This window comes from Phascolarctos cinereus, unplaced genomic scaffold (genome assembly GCF_003287225.1).
Source record: "Phascolarctos cinereus isolate Bilbo 61053 unplaced genomic scaffold, phaCin_HiC Scaffold_3;HRSCAF=262, whole genome shotgun sequence".
Classification (NCBI taxonomy): Eukaryota; Metazoa; Chordata; class Mammalia; order Diprotodontia; family Phascolarctidae; genus Phascolarctos; species Phascolarctos cinereus.
The window spans coordinates 187,461,089-187,483,503 of NW_027555736.1; the positions used below are offsets into that span (position 1 = coordinate 187,461,089).

General features: G+C 37.0%; 1 protein-coding gene across 3 annotated transcripts in view; it reads left to right on the forward strand.

The window, feature by feature from the left end:
* Positions 1-19,322, forward strand: part of SNAP23 (synaptosome associated protein 23) — a 55,408-nt gene extending 36,086 nt beyond the window's left edge. For all 3 annotated transcript variants that reach the window (XM_021009295.2, XM_021009294.2, XM_021009297.2), the window contains 6 exons: positions 1,311-1,352; positions 1,905-1,953; positions 2,645-2,762; positions 16,280-16,438; positions 16,900-17,044; positions 17,612-19,322. In XM_021009295.2, the coding sequence (XP_020864954.1) occupies positions 1,311-1,352; positions 1,905-1,953; positions 2,645-2,762; positions 16,280-16,438; positions 16,900-17,044; positions 17,612-17,677 (579 nt within the window). In that variant the 3' untranslated portion in view covers positions 17,678-19,322. The remainder of the gene's footprint in view (positions 1-1,310; positions 1,353-1,904; positions 1,954-2,644; positions 2,763-16,279; positions 16,439-16,899; positions 17,045-17,611) is intronic.
* Positions 19,323-22,415: the final 3,093 nt, after the last annotated feature.

Sequence of the window (22,415 nt, forward strand, 5' to 3'; positions counted from 1 at the left end):
CTATGTGATTGGATTGGAGATAATTGAGGCTGGAAGGCAATTAGGAGGCCATTGTAATAGTTCAGGTGAGAGGTACAGTAAGGACCTGAACTAGATTGATGGCTATCTGTTGGAGATGAGGACTGTTCCATTATAATCTTTATATTCCTAGCACCTGGTATGGTCCTAGTACATAGTAGGTGCTTAATAAATTCTTGTTGATTTATTGTTTGAGGATTTTGAAAATACATTTGAAAAATATATTGATGATGGTGTAACCCAGGGCTCTGTGGTTGGCATTGTACCATGTTAGTGTTCTTGTCAATGACTTGATAAAGACAGAGATGGTATGCTCGTCAGAATTATAAATGACACAGAGCTGGGAAGGATAGCTAATACGCCGCATGACAGAATCCAAAAATTTTGTGACAGACTAGTACATTGGGCTGAATCTAATAGGAATAAATGTGAAGTTTCAGTCAAAACAGAAGTATAAGGTGGTGAAGGTAAGGACAGATAGCAGTTCTGAAAAAGATGTTGAGGTTTTAGTGGGCTGCAGGCTCAACAGGGTGGTATGGCAGCTAAAAAGCTAATTTAGTTTTGGATAGCTGTAAGAGGGGTATAGCCTCAGAGAACAGGGACGTGATAGTCCATTTGTCAGACCTCATCTGGAGTATGGTGGCCATTTTGAGCATCAAGCAGAAGAAGGCCACCACAAGGGTAAAGGACCTTGAGTTTGTGATGCCTGAGGATTAGTTGAAGGAAATGGAAAGGTTAAGCATGGAGAAGAGAAGACTCTGGGATATGATAGCTATGTTCAAGTATTTGAAAAGCTGTCGTGTGGCAAAGGGATCAGTCTTGTTCTTTTTGGTACCAGAGGGTAGAAGCAAGAGCAGTGAGAGGAACGTGCAAAGAAGCCAGTTAGCTTTGCTGTCAGAAAAAATTTCCTAATAATTAGTACTGTCCAGAGATGCACTGGGTTGCCTCGGGAGGTAGTGAGGTGTTCACCCAGAGGCTGGATGACCACTGGGATATGTTATAGTAGGTAATCCTATGGGGTATGAATTGAATTAGATACGGTAGAAGTTCTTTTTGATTCTCAAATTCTGTGATTCAGTGACTGACCCAGTATCTGGTGAAAATCAGCTTGCAGCTTTAATGATCAATTTGGTTGTTTTTATATTATTTAAGAGATAGTTGGCAATGATTGTACATGTAGTGGAGAATAACGTCCTGAACATGGTAAACATAGATTTTTATTTAAAAATTCTGTTTATTTTTCTGTTGTACACTAAAATGTTAAAGCTCTTTTTTTGTTTTTGTTTTTCTAGTCCTTGGAAAGCACAAGGAGAATCCTGGGGTTAGCCATTGAGGTGAGAGAATATTACTAGAAATGTCTTACTCTTGGGTATCTTGGAGGGTATGACATGATGCCACTGTTCTCCCTGCAGAGCTCTGTGCTACAAAGCTTGTGACCTATTTAACATTTGGATCAGTAATGCCCAGTAACATTTATTGCTCAGATAACATTATGTTTGACATGAAGTCAGTTCTGTCTAATCAAGTATGGGAATCGAGCAAGGAGAGATTGTGTTAAATTAGTATTCTGAATGAGTTTAGGGACAGGAAGACAATACTTTTTTGTTTGAAAACAGAAAGTATTGATGTCATCAAGCTATGTAATGTCAATACTTGATTTTTCCTCTTCCATTAGTATAGTATGGCAGGGACAAATGACTCACTTTTCACTTCAGGTAGTGACCGTTGTAAAATATACATCTAGAATCCTGACTTAATCTGCCTAGAATCTTACTTTCTCCGATCTTAATGTTTTCTCTGTATTTCCTAGGGGCTTCTTGTTTTACACATAGATATTAGTCCTTTTGTTTTAGCTATACTGTAGACTTTTTTTTTACTTCTTTTAGTCTCAGGATGCAGGAATCAAAACCATCACTATGCTGGATGAACAAGGGGGTGAGTTTGGAGTCATTGGAAGAAGTTCGGAATTTCACTTTGCACATTTGCTATTCATGGGTGTTTCCAAAATGTGTCCTTTAAGAGTGCTCTTCCCCATGTGGGTGGTACATTTCCTCCACCTGAAACCCCTTGCACATTTTGGATTATACAGTGTTTGACTTTTTCCATTGGAGTTATTATTATGTCCAGAAAATCAGGCTACTAGACTTAAATCTGGTTAATGAACTAAACAAGTTTGGGGGACACCCAAATTAGAATATTCCTTGGAGCTCATTGTCAGATGGGCCTGGTTCTCAAGGGCCCTTGTTTATTCTGGGATTTGAACCTCCTGAGCTAAGGATAATGTTGGGTGTCTGATTCCAAGGCAGATCTCAGCCCATAGTATTCCAAAACAGAACTATATACCTAAGCTTTTCCTGGGGTCAACTCAAATTCTTATTGGGGGCTAGGTGCTTTAAAGTTTGGGACATCCCAGACTGACTTCATGTTAGGTAGTATTTACTGTCTGTTCACTCTTTCACTGCCATTACAGACATTTACTAGATTGGGTCAATGCATTATTAGATTTGGGACCATGTCATATTATGCTGCCTTATATAGCAGTATTTTCTGGTTGGGGAGCTTCCTAGAATATTTGTAATAGCTAGTAACTTCCCACAAAATGTAACTTTCAAAAAACTCTTCTTAGAAAAACTGAACCGCATAGAAGAAGGCATGGACCAAATAAACAAAGACATGAGAGAGGCAGAGAAGACCCTCACAGAACTCAACAAGTGTTGTGGCCTTTGTGTTTGCCCTTGGAATAGGTGAGTTGATCAGTCAAAGCCTGAAAACTCATCATTGTTTCCCTAGAAGATATTGTGAGAAGTGATTTTTTTCCTTTTTTTCACTTTTTTTTTTGTGGCAATGATTGTTTTAAATTGCTACACAAGCTTTACAGAAAGATTCCCCTTTCCCACCTTCCTTTCTGGTGAAATGCATATAGGGTTTTAAGTCAAAAATTAGGGACTTTGTTGTACATTATATAAATGTATATTGTTGATCTATTAAAAAAGGTAAGTAATCATTTCATATCGAATTTGGTATGTTCCCTGAAAACCACAATTTTAATCTATCCTGTTTTAAAAACAAGTATTTTTTTTTTATCTAGAGAGAAGTGGGTGGAAAATATGTCTCTGGCAGTCAAAAAATGGAATGGAGTTAATATTTTCTTTTACTAGCAATCAATAAGTAACCATTACTAAAACAGGTTCTGTAGAGAGTACTACTATATTGTAGGGAATACCTGTCTATTTACTGTTTATTCCTCACAATACAGGTAGGGAATATGAAGAGGCAGCATGATGTATTAGAAATAGTAATGGATTTACTCAGAAAACTTAGGTTAAAATTCAGATTTTGCCATTTATCATCTGTGTGAACTTATGCAAGTCACTTGGGCGTCAGTTTCCTGGTGTGTAAAATGAAGGAATTGGACCAGGTGACTGCTAAGGTTCCTAGTAGCTGCAGTTCATTGGTCCTGCCTTCAAAGAATTCAGAATATTGTTGGAGAAACAAGAATAATACACAAAAACCAATAGTAAAAAATACTGCAAGTATGTATCAGATGCCAAATGGTGTGCTTTATTTGGACTGTAAGTGCTAGATAAAGGAGAAGGAGGAATCTTCATGAAAGACTTAGGACTGAAGCTGAGGCAGCAGCTGAAGGATGGATTGGAATGGAGAAAGACTAGACAGGGGTTCGCCTTAGGGGAGTAGACTGTTGGCATGGCCAAAGATGCTTCCAAGTTTTGGGGTGAGTTTTTTCAGAAGTGGTTGGTCACTGAAAACTGTATAAGATAAATGTTTAAAGGCTGAAGTCTCATGACTGTAGTACCTAGAATGGAATAGCATTTGACAAATACCCATTAAGTGCATTGTAAAAATGATAAATGACACTAAATTCTTATTAATCCACTTTCTTCTTACCTTTTAAAAAATATCAATCTCTTATTAATAGCAGCAAATATTTAAATATTCAGAATCATTGCAAGTTAATTTTGAGCAATCAGTTTTTTTTTATCATTTCCTTCATGAGGAGGGGTTAATCTGTTAAAGAAGAAACACACTGGCAATTTTTGTATTCTAATAAGTCATAATTTGTATTCTATTAAGTCATAAGAAGCAGTCTTAAGGTCAAATGACTCTGTTCATGGTGCTAAAAGTTTTCATTTTCAAAGTGCTTTATGAGTATTACAACTTTCAGCTAGTTGTTGCAACTGTCGTATTTGTTGTTTATAGCTTTTCTGTCAGAAGCTTTTAAGTTTTAGACTCTTTGGCTACCAAGAATAGTTGGGAGTGGAAGAGCCATTTCTGTGTTGTCAGGCTTTCAGGTAAATAAGTTCATCTGATTTAGGATTACAAATTTCACCCCGGAATGAATAGGCCCAAGTTGTTTAAAGGCTGAGTTTGGTGTTTATTAAAAGGACTGGGAAGTTAAAATTCTTTTGTACTTGTTTAGACTCTTAGTTTTCTCCTCACTGCTTTAATGAAATGTAATACAAATCCCAAAGTCACAGAGTTTCAGAAGTTACCTTGTAGCCATCCAGTCGTCTCCACCATACCTGACCACAAATCCCTTCTACATCTGGCTAATGGGTAGTTATCTAGACCCAGTACTTCCTAATGCAGGTTTTTCTGCTTGTGGATGTCTCTAATTATTAGGAAATATATCCCTGTTTTGAGTTACAGTTGGCTTCTGGAACTTTCATGCATTGTTCCTAGTCCTACCCCCTAGGTCTGTGTAGAACAAGTCTAATCATTTTTCCACATGGCAGTGCTTAAATGTAGCCAAGATGTCTTCCTAAGTTTTCACTCTTCCAGGCTGTGTGTTCCTATTTCCTTCCATGTGCTTTTATGGTATGATCTTGAGGCCCTTCCTGGTTGCCCCAATGTCCTTTAAACTAATTGTGACCTTCCATCAGCACTGTTGACTCCTTTAGTTTTCTGTTCACTAAAACCTCCAAATCTTTTTCTGAATTGCTGTTTAGCTACATCTTCCTCATCTTGAACTCGTGAGGTTGATTTTTTTAAATGTGGTTCTTAAGATGTTACATTTATCCCTATTTAGTTCAGTCCAGTGTTCTAGTGTCTCAAGGTCTTTTTGGAATTCTGGCTATAATTAATTTTATTAGTTATTCTTCCTGGTTCTGTGCCGTTTACAAACTAGATAAGCATTTTATCTCTGCCTTTATATCACTGATAAGAAGATTAAATTGTCCAAGCCCAAATTGCTCCTTGAGTCCAGTAAGCTATTTCTGAATCCACCTAGCTGTACATACTTGTATCTAGCTATTACCTCTTCATTTTGTCAACAGAAGAATGGTAGGAGAAGCTTTGTCTAAATCTTTGCTGAAATCTGTGTTAAATTAAAGCTTCAGCATTCTCTTGATCTGGTAACCTGTTTGGCATAACCTGTTCTTGGTGAAACCATTATGATGGGCTCCTTGTGTGAACTCTTTCATAATGTGTTCTAAAATTTTGCAAGGACCCAAAGCTCATAGACTTGTAGTTTGTAGATTCTGTTCTTATCCTAGTGTTCAAGAAAACAGAAAATGCCTGTCCTCCTCCGGCCTTGTGACACCCCTCCTATTCTCCACACTCTTCCAGAGATCATTGAGAGTGGTTCAGCAGTCTCTTCTGTTTGTTCTTTCAGTAATCTAGAATATAGTTCATTGGTTACTTGAATTCATCGACAGCAGCCAGATAATGGCTTGTCTCCCCACTTCTCTTGGATGTCAGCTTCCTGTTAGCCACTTTGCTCTGTTCTTTTCAGTCTAAAGTTCATCTTCCATGGCCAGAGAAAACAAAAGCCCAATAAAAGTTGAGTAACTTTGCTTCTTCTTCCTTATCTATTATTTCCATCTACCTTGATCAACAGTTCCTTTTCCGATTGTGATATTTTTCCCTTCCTCAGTTTAACTAAAACACTTATCCTTTTAATTATTTTTAAGCCTCTCTCAATAGCTTCAGCTCATTCAGTTCAATTCAACAAGCACTTCTTAGGCACTGTTCCAGGTTCTGGGCAAAAGACAATAGCAAGACTATTTTTGCCCTCAAGGAAGTTACTTTTTCTAGGTGAAAATAACAAAAAAAAATACACACACACACACACACATATGAATAGAAAGGAACTTGGAAATGGGGGTGCTAAGATGGGCTTGAGGATTTAGCAAAAGCCACTTGATCTGAGTTTTGAAAAGACCCAGGGATTTCACGAGGTAGAAATGAGGAGGGAGAGGGTCTCAGGTATGGAAGGGACAAGTTTGGCAGAGGCATAGGGGCAGGAAGATAGAATGTTATATAAGAGAAACTGCAAGTAGACCATTTTGGAACATAGAATGCATGAGATGTGGAGTATTATGGGATCTGTCTAGAAGACAGGTGAAACCCAGGTATGAAGGACTTTAACTTTCTAGGTGAGGAGTTTATATTGTCCAGAGGCTACTGGAAGCCACCAAAACTCCTTGATCAGGGGAGTGACAGGGTATCATTTGTGCTTTAGGAATATCATTTTGGAAGTTGGGTGAAGGATATGGGTTAGAGAAGGGAGAAATCAGAGATAGGGAGACACAGTTAGGCTACTGTTTCAATAGGCTAGGTGAAAGGTGATGAGTGCTTGAATTTGGGTGCTGGTCCTCTAAATGTAAAGAAGTAGACAGATGTGAAAGATGTGGAAGTAGACTTGAAAAAGACTTGGCATCTGATTGGATATGGAGGGTAAGGGAAGAACACTATACCTCTTCTCTTCAACCACATAGTCACCTTCAATTTCTTGCTGAAATGAGACCAACTTAAAGTTTATAGATGGAAGATCGTTGAAGAAAATGGACGTCCTGTGGTTCAATATATACTTCTGTTATAAGTATAATGAGGAGATGGTGGTGAAGAAGTACTTAGTGTCCTTAATTTCATCTTGCTTCCCTTTCTAGCACAAGTATTATGGCTTTCTTGGAAGCCTAAGAGATATAGACAATACCATAGAGCTGAAACACTATCCGCAAGAGAAGACTTTCTCCAGTAGGTATAGTACAGTGGAATCAAGGCACCTACTCTGAATGAACAATTGATCCTTGAAGAAAACTTGAACCCCTAGACAAAGTAAAAATTTTCTTGTCTTATTTTACTGTTCATCAGGTCCTTACCTCTCACTGCATTTTCTTCCAGTATGCCTATTCTTTTGTACTCACATGAGATCTCCAGCCCCAGGCTGTTCCTCATCTCTATTTCCATCTCTTGATGTTCTTTAGAGGCTCATGAAATCTTCTTAATCTCTTCAGCTTTGTACACAAGGAAATTTTGTACACATATATATTTTTACAGTAATATGATAGTTAACCAAGAAAACATTTTCATTATGTTTAGTTCTAGGCTCTCCATCTTAGGAAAGACCTTGTTAATGCTTGAGTGCTTCTAGCAGAGAGCAAACCAGATGAAGTCCCTCAAAATCAGGCTATGTGAAGATAGGTTGAGTGAGCTAGGAATGTTTAAGCCTGGAATAGTGAAGAATCCAATGGGAATGGCAGTTGTTTTCAAGTATTTGAAGGGCAGTCAGGTGGAAGAAGGATTATATTTCTTCTACTAGGGCTCAGAGGGCAGAGCTATGGTCACTGAATCCAGGTAGGGTGTAGAGAGAGAAATTAAGTCTTGATGTAAGGATAAACTTCCTAATAATTAGAGCTTCCAAAAGTAGGCTGCCTTGGGAAGGCGGAAATTCCTCTTCAGTAGAAGTCTTCAGGGAAAGACTAGATGTCCATCGCTAGAGTGTTTTTTAGAAGAGGATCCTTATTTTAGGTGTACGCTCTGCTAGATGACCTTCACAGGTTCCTTCCAACTCTAAGATTCTGGGACATCTGAATGTGTGCTACAGGATTTTTTTGTTAGTTGAATTAGTTGAAACCATATCAGCAATGGCTTACTATGGGCCATGTACTAGCGTAAAGAAATACCTTCATTAAATGGAATCATACATTAAATGAGATTTTGATTTTACTAAGTTCTTTTTAAAGGATGCTGGAAGTGGTACCTTTAAAAAAAATTGCCCCACTGCTTGATGTTAATCTTTTCTCTTCAAAGGCGATAAGCTTAAGATGTATATTTTTAAATACAGTTGCCTTCTAATTGGGAGAATTGGTTGTGTAGTTAATGTTAATTTGAAATGAAGTATAATTAAGATGAAAAGTCCCAGGATGATGAAATGTCTAATGTCCTAATTTATTATACTCAAATTGTACTCTCTTACATTAGTTATCTAACTAAGTAGCTATCAACACCATTTGCAGTCTGTGGCTTCAGAGTCTAGTATATTGTCATATATTTCAGTTAAATAATAGCCACTCTTCATAGAGAAAAGAAAATATTAATATTAGGAACCTACCCATATGGGCTTTTTAGAGATGTAGGACACGTACTCATACAGTTAGATTTCCTCTGCTATAGTCATGTTGATGACCCCTCTCACAATACAGCTTCACAGTTCCTTAAATGCTTCAACTCTAGTGACCTCCTCTGTTCTACTTCAACCACACAATGTTATGATCACATCTAATACCTTGATGTCTTCAGAATTGTCTGTATCTAAGATCTGGAACTTTGAGATTCTACTCTCTAACTGCAGCTTATCTTTTTTTTTTAATAAATTTTTATTGATGTCTTTTGTTTTTATATTACCTGAATTTCCCCCTAAGGCCATCTCTTAAAACAAAACAAACAAAACAAAAAAAAAAGAGGAAGGGGGGGAAATCAGCAAAATTGATCAATATATTGAAACAATCTCATATTATGTGCAGTAAGGCCATAGAATAACCCGCAGATCCCCACCTCTGCAAAGTAAGTAGGGGGATGTGTAAAGACTTCATACAGGAATTAATATAGTGTTTGCTTTCTTAGTGGGTGTGGGGAGGGGCAGATGGGCAGGAAAGAATTTGAAATAGAATTTTAAAAAATGAATTTTAAAATAAGTAAAATTAACCATTTAAAAAAAAGACTTTATATAGAACTATAAAAGTTAAAACTATATTAAGACGTTTGAGATACCCCATATTTTACTTTTTAGCAGTAAATTAGGGACATTTAGGTGGCATAGAACACTGGGCCTGGGGTTATGAAGACCTGAATTCAAATCTGGTCTCAGACACTTACTAGCTATGGGACTCTGGGCAAGTCATTTAACCCTGTTTGCCTCAGTTTCCTCATCTGTAAAATGAGCTGGAAAAGGAAATGGCAAATCACTCCAGTCCAGTATCTTTGCTAAGAAAACCCCAGATGGGGTCACTAAGAGTCAGACACAACTGAAACTACTAAAGAAGTCATTTAAATGTTTTGAGCAGAGAAATGTCATGATATATAATTCAATGAGTAAAACAGTAATTACCTACATACCATAACTAGGTGGTTCAAAACCATTCTGGATTTTCTGAGAACTAAATTAAATGTGAAGTTGAAGTATAATCTTCAAGACTTGAGTTACTATAATAAGCAAAATAAATCTTGTTATTTTACTGTGACCTGTTCAGAACTAAAAAGTGGTTATTTTGTGCGTATATTGAACTTTGGGTCTAACTTTCAGTTACAAAAATATCATCAGTCAGATGGACTTTTGTCTTGAAAAATGAAACATTCTCTAGTTTAAGTACTTTATAATTCTTTTTTCCCTTCCTTTTCATTCAGATTCTCCGACATCAATTGTTTCTATAAAACAAGGCAGGAATCTAATTGCTGTTTTAAAAGTTCTAACAAAACCAGCTTATCTTTTGCTGTCATTTACTGTTTCATGTATCTCACTCTTACCTAATCTTTTCCTTTCTAATCTGCTTACTAAAAATGAAGATTTAACACCAGAGGCTGGCTCGGTAATTGATCAGAGTGAACTTTAGGATGCAGTCTGAGCTGTTAATCTTCTGTCTAAAGGTGATGCTTCAATTGGCTATATTTGCATGTGCATGGATATTGTGAGTGGCGTTTTGTTGTGATGTGTGGTAGAAAATACCTCTGTTTAGAACTATGCCCCAAAAGACACTAAATTAGATATAGTCTTTGACCCAGTAGTGCCATTACTAGACCTGTAGAGATAAAACAAACAAACAGATGAAGGACCCATATGTCTTAAAATATTTGTTAGTGCTTTCATTTATTGAAAAAAAGAAACTTAAGATGGGTATACCCATCAATTGCGTAATAGTTGAATAAAATATAGTATGTAAAGTAATGGAATATTATTGTGGCATAAAATGTGAGAAACCTGGGAAAACTTGTCAGAACTGATGCAGATTGAAGTGAATAGAACCAAAACTATTGATACAAGTAGCATTTTGAAAAAGAACCAACTCTGAAAGACTTAGGAACTCTGATTAATGCAGTGACTAACGAGGCTTCCAGGAGGGCCAATGATAAAACCTGCTAACCACCCCCACACAGAGAATTGATCAACTCAAGGTAATGAGCAAGATACACATTTTTTAAATTTTTAAATATTGTATTTTTTCCAATTACATGTAAAACAATTTTAACATTTTTTTTTGAGTTCCAAATTCCCTTCCTTCTTTTCTACACTCCCTTCTCCCTGAGAAGGCAAGCAGTTTGATACAGGTTATAAATGTGCAGGCATGCAAAACATAGTTCCATGTTAGTCATGTTGTGAAACAAAACACAGAGCAAAAAAACCCCCCAAAACCCCAAGAAAAATAAAGTAATTAAAAAAGTGTGCCTCAATCTGTATGAGTTCTTTTTCTGGAGTTGGATGGCTTTTCTTATCATAAGTCCTTCGGAATTGTGTAAAAGATACACATTTTTAAACTAGTCCAGTGTGGGACATTTGCTTTCTTTGACTATGCATGTTTGTTAACAATGTTTTTTTTACCTGAAATGGAGAAAAATTTTCACTGGGGAGAGAGAGAGAGGGTAGTGATAGCTGTCCCCTCTCCCAGAAGAAAAGGAAAGACAAAGCGGGTTATTGAAGCATTTTTTAAAAAAATGCTAATTGGACACAAGCCCAACAAGAATTCCTTGAAGAGTTAAGGAAAGAGATGAGAGTGGTAGAGGAAAAACTGTGAAAAGAAATGAGAGTGATGTAAGAAAATTATGAGAAGAGAATTAACTGCTTGGTAAAAGAGGCACAAAAAATACTGAAAAAAGTAACACCTGAAAAACCAGAATTGGCCCAGTGGCAAAAGAGGCACAAAAATTACTAAAGAAAAGAACTCCTTAAAAAGCAGAATTGGTCAAATAGAAATGGAGGTAAAAAGCTCACTGAAGAAAATAATTACTTAAGAATTAGAATTGGACAAATGGAAACTAATGACTCCATAGGACATCAAGAAACGATAAAACAAAGTCACAAGAATGAAGAAAAATAAAGTAGAAAAAAATGTAGATATATCATCAGAAAAATAGATTGAGGAAAGATAATTTAAGAATTATTAGACTACCAGAAAGCCAAGGTCAAAGATAAAGAACATACACATATTTCAAGAAATTATCAAGGAAAATTTCCCCAATATCTTAGAACCAGAGGGTTAAATAGAAACTGAAAGAATCCAGCGATCACCTCCTGAGATCCTAAAATGAAAGCTCCCAGGAATATTATAGCCAAATCCTAGAGCTCTCAGGTCAAGGAAAAAATATTGGAAGCAGCCAGAAAGAAACCATTCAAATATTGTGGTGTCACAATCAAGATCACACAGGATTTATCTGCTTCCACATTACAGCAGTGGAGGACTTGGAATATGGAGGGCAAAGGACTATTACACCAAGAATAACTCTGCTTATGAAAACTGAGTATAGTCCTTTAGGGGGAAAGTGGATATTTAATGAAATATAGAGGACTTTTGAAGCATTCCTGATGAAAAGACCAGAGCTGAAGAAAAAATTTGATATTCAAATATAAGACTTACGAGAAGCATAAAAAGATGAACATGAAAGAGAAATCATACGGGATTCAATAAGATTAAACTATTTATATTCCAGCATGGAAACATGATACATGTAATTCCTAAAAACTTTATCATGATTAGGGCAGTTAAAAGGAGTTTACATAGAGGGAATGGGTATGAATTGATTATGTTGGAATGATCTCCAAAAAAATGAAGGGGTAAAAATGAAGGATGCACTGGGAGAAAGGAGAAGGGAAAGGTAGAATGGGGAAAATTTTCTCACATAAAAGAGGCATGCAAGGAGGAGTTTTTACAGTGGGGGGTGGGAGTTGCGGGGGGAGTGCTTAAAGCTCAGTCTCATTGGAATTGGTTCAAAGAGGGAAGAATTACACACACACACACACACACACACACACACACACACACACACTCAGTTGTGTATAGAAGTCTATTTTACCCAGTAGGGAAATAGGAGGGGAAGTGGATAAGAGAAATATGAGGGTGGAGGGATGATGAAAGGGAGGGCAGATAAAAGGAAGCAGTGGTTAGAAACAAAGTAGATTTTTGAGGAGAGACTGGGTAAAAATAGAGGAAACAGAAGAAAATGAGATGGAGGGAAATACAAAGTAATCATAATTGTGAATGTTAATGGGATGAACTCACCCATAAAAGAGAAGCAGATAGCAGAATGGATTAGAAACCAGAATCCAACAATATATTGTTTACAACAGACACATTTGAGACAGAAATAGACACACAGAGTTAAAATAAGGGGCTGGAGCAGAATTTAATATGCTTCACCTGAACTGAAAAGGGTAGGGGTAGCAATCATGATCTTAGACAAAAACAAAAGCAAAGTAGACCTAATTAAAAGAGATAATCAGGGAAACTAAATTTTGCTAAAAGGTACCATAGACAATGAAGTAATATCAAAATTTTTATAGTAAATTTCTCTGATTAAGGCCACGCTTCTCAAATATATAGAGATTTAAGACAAGTTTATAAAAATAATATTCATTCCCCAATTATTAAATGGTCAAAGGATATGAACAGGCACTGTTCAGAAGATGAAATCAAAGCTATTTATAGTCTTATGAAAAAATGCTTTAAATCACTATTGATTAGGGAAAGGCAAATTAAAACAACTCTGAGGTATCACCTAACACCTAGGAAGAAATGATAAATGCTGGAGAGGGTGGGGGGAAATAGGCATACTAATAAACTGTTGTTGGAATAGTAAACTGGTTTGACCGTTCTGGAGAACAATTTGGAACAGTACCCAAAAGGCTATAAAACTGTGCATAACCCTTTGACCTAGCAACACCACTAGTAGGTCTGTATCTCAGAGATCAAGGAAAAAGGAAAAGGATGTGTATGAACAAAATATTTCTATCTGTCTTTTTTGTAATGGCAAAGAATTGGAAATTGAGGGGATGCTTACCAATTGGGTAATAACTGAACAAGGTGTAGCATCTCATTGGGATGTAAAAAATGACAACAGAAGTGGTTTCAGAAAAAAACAGCAAGACCCATATAAACTGATGCAAAATGAAGTAAGAAGAACCAGATCGTTGTGCACAGTAACAGCAATGTTGTAATGATGATCAGCTGTGAAAGACTTGGCTGCTCTGATCAGTACAATGATCCAAGACAGTTTGAAAGGAGTCATGATGAAAAAATGCTATCCACCACCAGAGAACTGATGAACTCTGAGTGCAAATTGAAGTATAATTTTCTCACTTTATTTATTTATTTATTTGCAGTATGGCTAGTATGGAAATATGTTTTGCACGATTTCATATGTATAATACCTTGCCTTCTCAGTGGGTGGGGGAGGCAGTGGGAGAGAGAGAGAGAATATGGAAGTCAAAACTTAATGGGAAAAGAATGCTCAAAATAAATAATAGAAAGAGAAACTACTTTTAAAATTACAGCAGTTTGTAAAAAAGAATCATTTTAAGAATATCAAGAACTAAAGCTTTAAAGTATGTTTCTCCGTGCCAGTTTTATTTAGGAGCTTGATTGAAATGATATATAATGACTCCTTACTCTGGAAGAGAAGTTGGCTGAAGCTGCTGGAGGGCCAGGGAGTTAATGGAGAAACCTGTGTCTTTTAATCATTGATCTGGACCTTACCGTGGTATAATTCAAGTTCCATCTGGATAGACTTTTCTAGCCCCTAGTCTTTCTCCATTTCCTTTCCTTAAAACAGGCACCTCTTTTATCTTCCCCAGGTTTGACCCAACCTCAAGATGCTCAGATACATGTTATGTTTTCTGCCACATTTTAAATTATTTTAGTTTTTAATAATTGTTCATGCTATATTCTTCCCACATTCCTATGCTTTCTATATTATTTATACCTCCTGTTATAAAGTTTCTGACAGTGTCATTGGACTTTATCTTCTTTAAGAGGGATATTACTGTACTTAATAATTTTGGCTTTAAGAGGATCAAAATATACTGTTTTAGTCAAACTCCTAAAGAAAATTGGCATATAGACACATATTTCAAGCTTTAATTCTTGATATTTTTAAAATATTTGATTCACTTTTTTCATACTATTCTAAAACAGGGCCCATTGTACTGAGGCATAAAGAGTGTAATCCATTTAAGATAAAACTATAGTTCTGTCAGAAATGGACCCCAAATTGTTCATTTAGGATTAGATACACTATGCTGTCTTAATCTCTTCTCTGCTTATGCCATTTAAAAATTTCCTTATTGGAAAATAATCTGGAATATACCAAAGAGGCCACGACTGTATTCAGAAATTTCCATTTCTTTAGACAAAGCAAAACCTCAAACAGTGTATACAAAGCCTTGCTGGGTTGTTGGGAAGATTAAATGAGATAACGCATGTAAAGCTCTTTGAAACCTATAAAGGATTTCTTAACCTGGAGTCTGTGAACTTAAAAAAAATTGGTAACTATTTCAGTATAATCGGCCTTCTTTGTAATCTTGTCTTTTATTCTAGACTATCAGAGGGGTCCATAACAAAAAAAGTTAAAAATCTCTGCTGTATATAAATACTAGCTATTTTAATTTTTTCCTTCACCCTGTCAAATGGTTAGGAAGTTTTTAGTGCTAGTTAAGAGTCATTATTGTAAAGTCCTTTCTATAGGCTTCACCGGTTAACTAGCATTTTATTAAACCCTATGTCTCATTATTCTCAGGCGCAGGTATAATAAAATTACACTGTGATGGACAGACTATCAGTCAGTCCCTTCTAAAACAGGTGGTTTTATAAAAGATTTTGCTTTCAGATCTTTGGGTAAAATGTAAACTCCTCAAGGACAGGAATTGTTTTATTTTTGTATCACCAAGACCTAGCACAGTTTCTGGCATACAGTCAGTGTTTACGAAATACTTATTGATTAGGGGGAAAAATATGATCAGGAAGAAAAAGTTATTACATCTAAAAACTTCAGCCAAATAATTTATCACTTGTAACTGATGTTAGCAGTATAGCCAACTCCATGATTCACTGACTTATCGTCTAGTTTGGGATTGATAAGAATAACATTTGTACAGTGCTTTAAAGGCTTGCAAACATTTTTCACACCATTCATTACTTGTATCTGCTCACCCATTGAACTGATAGTCAGTCCTGGTTTCAAGCCCATTACTGGTTTCAAGTCTTAAATTTTGCTACTGATTATCTGAATAACTTTGTACAAGTCGTAACCTCTCTGGGCCTTCGGTTTTCTTATATAAAATGGTTTCTCTTTATATAAAATATAAAAAAAGGAAGCTGGATTAGCTCAAATGGCAGTCTGGTCCATTTCCTCATCCATTGTTGCTTGGCAATCTGTACATGTTATTCCTATCCCGTTTATCAGGACTACTCATCCAGCTGAAATATTAGATGATTCCATGACCATGTTGGGGGCTCATTTAATATCTCCTGAAGATTTCGCCTCAATAGAGGTGAAGGACAAACCAGTCAATTATATCACTTGTTATTAGTTCCAGTAAAAGTTTGGTGGAGAGGCAGTTGAAATTGAGTGTTAGCATTATCTTTAATTTATCTATTAACTGTTCTTCCTGTTTCATATTATGGATGGTCTAGACAATCTAGTCTTAACAGTTTTCACTTTTTCTACCATGTGCCAGGGTGATTGATCTTCAGGGTAATTAACTGAGAGGTAAGCCTCTCACTGGTTAATCCAACCTTTCAGAGGTAAGTCATCTCCCTTCACAGCTTGTGGATTCTCATGAGAACTGTGAATGACATGTTTATACATTATAATGGAATGTTAAATGCTTGGAATGTTCATTTTAATGGAATGTCAAGTATACTCTAATGCCACTCTACTGGGCTGTGCCAATGATAGGGCAAACTAAACAAGATGTGGAGTCTTTCATTTAATTGCCTCTCAACCTGACTGAATATCTCTTCACTTTTTTGTGTAGGTCAGCAAATTTTGAGTCTCGCAAGGACTATAAGGCAACATGGGTTGAAGGTGGAGAAAATTCACCTGGTAATGTGGTTTCTAAGCAGCCAGGCCGTATGACAAATGGTCAGCCTCAGCAAACAGCTGCAGGAGGAGCCAGTGGTGGCTACATTAAACGGTAGATCTATTTCTCCCAGCAACTTTCCCCATTTCTTTTATTTTTTTCAATAATTTTTTTTCCAATTACATGTAACCTTATGTCTTTTAACTCAGGGCATTGAGTTTCCTTTCTTTGCTAGAATAACTTTGCATGAGTTCTTAAATGGCATTAAGGTAGCTATGTTAGAAATTTGCTTTTCTCTACATATATACATAACAGATATTGCACTCTTATCTATTAGTTCTTTGAGTTTCACTGTTAATCTTTCAGGAAGACCACTCACTTAATTTACACTACTTGATGTTCATCTATAATGAAAAGATAGCTGATGTCAAAGAGTGTTGAGGATGCAGTCAGGCTGCTTTTGAAAATGAAAAGTTGTTTTCTCATTGTCAAGAAGCCAGTTCTGGCAGTCATACAGGTTTTTGGGGCATACCACATGTGAATCCTGTGGTAACATTTAATTGTCTCCATGATAGGATAACTAATGATGCCAGAGAGGATGAAATGGAAGAAAATTTGTGTCAGGTGGGCAGTATACTGGGGAACTTGAAAACCATGGCCATAGACATGGGCAATGAGATTGACTCTCAGAACAAGCAAATAGGCAGAATCACCGAGAAGGTAAGATCCTCATAACTTCTCTTGTCCCCTTTCTTCCATAGTAGTCACTCAGGCATTTATTGAATCCCTGGCTTTGTGCTGGGGTGTTATGGGAGGATCCCAGTAAGATACCATCTTTACAGCATAAGGGTTTGATGGGTAGGCAATAATAACAACAGTTATAAATAAAATTAACAGCATATAATCAAGGGCCAAATTATGTGATTGAGATATAAATCCTACAGGTCTTTGGAGAAGAGGGGGCTAACTAGGAGAGGAAGGAGGAGGGACTTGATGAGAGGATAGGATTTTTATTGAGAGAAAGAGAGAGGGAGAGCGGGGGAAAAAGTAGGAGTAAAGGCATTGAGGTTGAAACCCCTGAGGCTCGGGGTAAGCCTGAGACCTTGTGGAAACACTCAAGAATATATCCTTGGTGACATTATGCCACCTTATTCAAGAGGAATGTTCCATACCTCACTGGCAAAGATTTGAACTGGGAAACAAGAATAGCACAGTTCCTTCAAGTGACTTTTCATGTTCACGTTGTTCTGACGTGCACTTGACTTCTCTCCCCCCTCTCTATTTCAGGCTGATACTAACAAAGATCGTATTGATATTGCCAATGCCAGAGCAAAGAAACTCATTGACAGTTAAAGATGTTGCTGCTGCCTTCATCCAAGAATTCTTTCATCTGCTACATCCTTCAGTTCTTCCTGAGTCACTCACTACCTTTCAGTGTTTGAAATTTCTTTGCCCCAACAACCCTCTCTAAGCAAAGAGATGGGAAGAAAGGGTCAGAGGAGTGAAACAGATCCCTGCCAGCTGGTTTCAGATTCTTGCTCTTTTCCCTTGTGAGCAGATTGGTATAAACTATTTAGTCTTCCCTTTGGGATTTTCCTCCTCAGTACACAGGCTGAGGTTGTGTTGCAAACCCTTAAAATTGTTTTATATCCTTGTTCCCCTCGAGCAGATTTTTGCTTTCAGGATTTTTAAGCATTGCCAAAGACAACAATGGAGGAGAGAGAGTGTATATACTCTGGGATGGGGTAGGGAGGGAATTGTGAGGTTTGAGAGGATTGTTTGTTGTTGCTTCTGTTATACCAGTAGAAGTTCTACAGGCCCTAACTACATTGAAAAGTTACATAGAGAAACTGCCTAGTCACATCCCATCTTCCTTTGAAAATAATTGGGTTCATTGCCAGTTTATTTGGCCCTGGGCAAGTCATTCAGCCTCTTGGTGCCCCCAGGCAGCTGCCTGTGACTCTAGAAGTTGCAGAGCGTGCATGTCCCTATCTGCATCAGATGAACTCATTGGCTGCTGGTTTGTTTTTGGAGATTATGATTCTTCAAATCATAAAATCTTAAACATGCAGAACAGAGTAACTTTTTTTTTTAATAAAGGAACTTAATTTTTCTCCAAAGGATTTCTATACAGACATGTTTTGTGATCCCAGTTCATGCTGCACTTTCTAGAACACTTTGCATAACTTCATGGTTTAAAATAAAAAACATTTGTAGCATCATTTTCCCATTACAAGGCTGTATCCTCATTAATTTATCATCTCAGTGTTGATATCATTCGTTTGGGAGAAATTGTATTTACAGGTTAAAACATCGATATTTCTTCAAAGGATGACAAATTGGTTAACAAATTGTATAAAAATGAATTCAAGTTTACCTCAAAACCATGAATTATGGTGTGGTGGTTTTTTTTGTTTTGTTTTTGGAGGAACAGTTTGGGAGTTGTAATAAATATGACCTCAAAAAAAGTAGTTGGGTTGCTTTGATATCCTTACAACTCTCAGCTTTAAAACTTGTTACCTTTCTCTGCTGTAGGAGTCTGTCCATTCTAGACTATGCTTGTTTCTGTTCAACTAGAAGTGACCTGGAAAATCACAAGTTTGGCTCAGTTATTAGTGAAGACAAATGTGATTGCACTATCTTTTTTTTTTTCATATTTAACATAAATATCCAGCATCAGATTTGGATCCTCAACATTACCTGAAAGCCTATATGAGCTGATCGTAATATATTTGTACCCTTTTCATTCACATATCAACACATGCATATCGGCTGTTTTTCTGGACTAGTTTGACACTTGCAATTAAATTCTGTACCTGACCAGTGGGATGTTCTCTCTCAAGGTGGTAGAAATTCTTTTTGATCACAATTTTGGGAGAAGTGAGTCAACTCAACTTGTGAAATGAAAGAAAAAAGGTCTGTGCGTGAAGAGCCAAGTTGAAGCTGCCATTAGAATGATCAGGTTTCTGTTAATAAAAAAAATTTTTTTTCTCTTTTATGTTGAATTTGTTTCCTTTTTAGGATTGCTTTGTCTGATATTTATTTCTCCAGACTATCATTTCTTTTAGATTTGCTCAGTTGGCATTAGTTGAATTAAAGGCTACATATTTTGTTTATGATAGAACTCTAAATCAATTGCTAATGAAATAGATACAGATGAACTAGCTCTTGCTGTAATAGTAACGTATGTATACCTCTTTTTTTAATGTAACTTATTAGTTTTTGCTTTGAGGTTAAAAACATATGCACACTTGGTATATCCTTTTCTTTTTCTAGTATCTGCTGTTGATAGAAAGGAGTGTCTTATTATTATAGCTTTCCTGAAAGAACTAGGCAGTCAGTTCTAGTCTGGACCAGACTCATGGAAAATGAGCCCAATACTAACTTTATCCACTTACCTACTTTACAGGCTGTTTAGAAAGAGCCTTCCAAAACTTAAAAGTGTTACACAAGTGTGAGTTGTTGCTTTGAAAAATAAAATCCGACTAAGTTTCACAGAAAAAATACTAAACACAGAGTTTTGTGGAAGCCTACCTTCAGTAGTTTTTGAATGGAATAGGAAATTGATTTAGTATTCAATTAGAACTTTTTAGCTTTGGGTACATAGAACTGAAAACTGCCACTTGGTTATGAATAACATTGATAAAATAGAAATCAAGGCATTAAGACATTTTGGCTACTTTTTTCAAGATGATGATGAAGCAAAGCAAGCACTCAGAAGCTACGAAACTTCCTGTCTTCAAATATATTGCCTATCCCTCTTTGTTCTTCTTCTTTTTATCGCTGCCCTGGCTATGTGAGCATTGAAATAGTAAATGAATGGAAATGTCTTCCTAGAGAACAAAACAATGGCAATGTCCAGTTGATCAACCAACTCACTTCCAGCTAGAATGTTATGTGCAGAACAGTGGTTCTGTTGTATTCCTGTTTTGGTACTTATCACAAGATCAGTCCAGGAGCACATTTAAGTGCCAAGTTAGTTGCTTCCTTGTTAGAGATGACGTATTTTGAGATATTCCAGGAACTACAATGTTCACCCAATCTTGGCAGGTGACCTGGAGAACTCTGAATGGGCCTATTTAGGCTATGGTAGGAAAAGAGGTAATTTTATGAATAAAATGGTAGAAATGGTGTTATGTCTAGATCGCTGTTAATCTTTTTTTGCCCTTATTTAATTAGGTGCCCTTAGCTTAATTTCACTCTACATCAGTTAAACTACCATTAATTTAGTGCTATATCTGACCATTCATGAGACTTCTGGATCTTCATGTCATGGCCACTTATTGTTGATATCATTGATGGCTCTGTGCTGGGCCCAATTTTCTCTATCATTAAAGGCGGCTAAATGACACAGTGGATAGAGCTGGGCCTGGAGTGAGAAGGAACTGAGTTCAAATGTGGCCTTGGACACTTAACTAGTTGTGTGACCCTGGGCAAGCCACTTAACCTCTGAGTGCCTCATTTTCCTCAACTGTAAATTGTGGGTGATAATAATAGCTCCTACCTTCCAGGGTTATTGTAAGGATCGAATGAGATATGGAGATATAAAGCACTTAGCACAATGGTTGACACACAGTAGATACTTAACGGTCTTATTCAGTGATCTTATAAGCTCCTACGGATTCAGTTATCTCCATATATCATTTATCTAACCCTAGTCTCCCGAGTTCTTGACATACATCATGTCTATTGGATGATTCAGATTGGTTGATCCGTAGCCATATCAAACTCAACATATCCAGAACAGAATTCATTTCTCCCCCCTTCCCCGTTCTCCCTTTTCCAAACATCCCCGATATTGTTGAAAGTACTACCATATTTCTGGTCATCCAGGTTTACAGCTTCAGTGTCATCCTTGGTTCTTTTCTCTCATCCATCCCATGCATAGGTTCCCAAACTTACTTGGCTCACTGCCTCCTTTAAAAAAAAAATTAGCACTTCCCTGGAAGTCTACTTTCTTTAACCCTCTAATGGTTTGTTTGAAATTTGCACCAGCCAAGGCTACTACCCACGCCCCTGGATTGATGCAGGCCCCCCCCCCCCGTATCACCTACTTTGGGAAGTTAGGACCCCATATTATCAACTCAGCTAAGAAATTTTGTAATTTCTCTACATCATCTTTCCTATACATACTGTCCACTCACACAGTTACCAACGTAATTCAGATCACCACCACCTCTTGCCTGGATTATTACAATAGTGAATAAATCAGCATCTTTCAGAAGCTCTTGAAAAAGTTAGGCTACTTACTGATCTCCCTGTAGCTCTTATGTTATAGTGCCTGTTCCAACAAGCCATTTACTTATACCTGCACACAAATCTTCCATCTTTATGCCCTTTTTAAAAGGGGAGTAAAGGTTTGAAGTGGAGTCTGGACCTTAAGACAAGGTCCTGGGTAGAGTAGGGTCCTGGTACAGTAGAAAAAACACTCAATTTGTAATCAGGAGTACCTGGGTTCAAATCCTGCCTTCTGACACTTAACTGCATGACTTTAGGCAACATCTCAGCCAATTTCTTCATCTCTAAAATCGATAGCATCTTATCTCACATGGCTGCTGTGAGGGACAAATGAAATGGTGCATGGAAAGTTGCTTTGCACTTTAATGGCTTATGTAAGTACTAGCTTTTTTTTTTTTTTGCTTTTTTAGGCAGTTGGGGTTAAGTGACTTGCCCAGGGTCACACAGCTAGTCAGTGTCAAGTATTTGGTCTGAGGTTGGATTTGAACTCGGGTCCTCCTGACTTCAGGGCCGGTGCTCTATCCAGTGCGCCACCTAGCTGCCTGAGTACTAGCTATTATTAAAATGAAAAGCTGTCTTAACATATGAAATATTTGAGGGCAGAGCTGTCATTGGGCCCACCCAGTAGTACCTAGCACTATCCATCCCGGGTATGCATAAATATTTGTTAATTACCAAAGCTGCTGTTTTCATAGGCTGCCCTTTCCACTCACCATTCCTAACATTCCCTCCATGAGAAAATTCTAGCTTACATTTTTAGGATCAGAGATTTGGGAATAAGTCTGTTTATCTCAGTCTGATTCTTCTACTCTTCATTGTACCTGCATACAGAACAAACACCTGAGGCAGAATA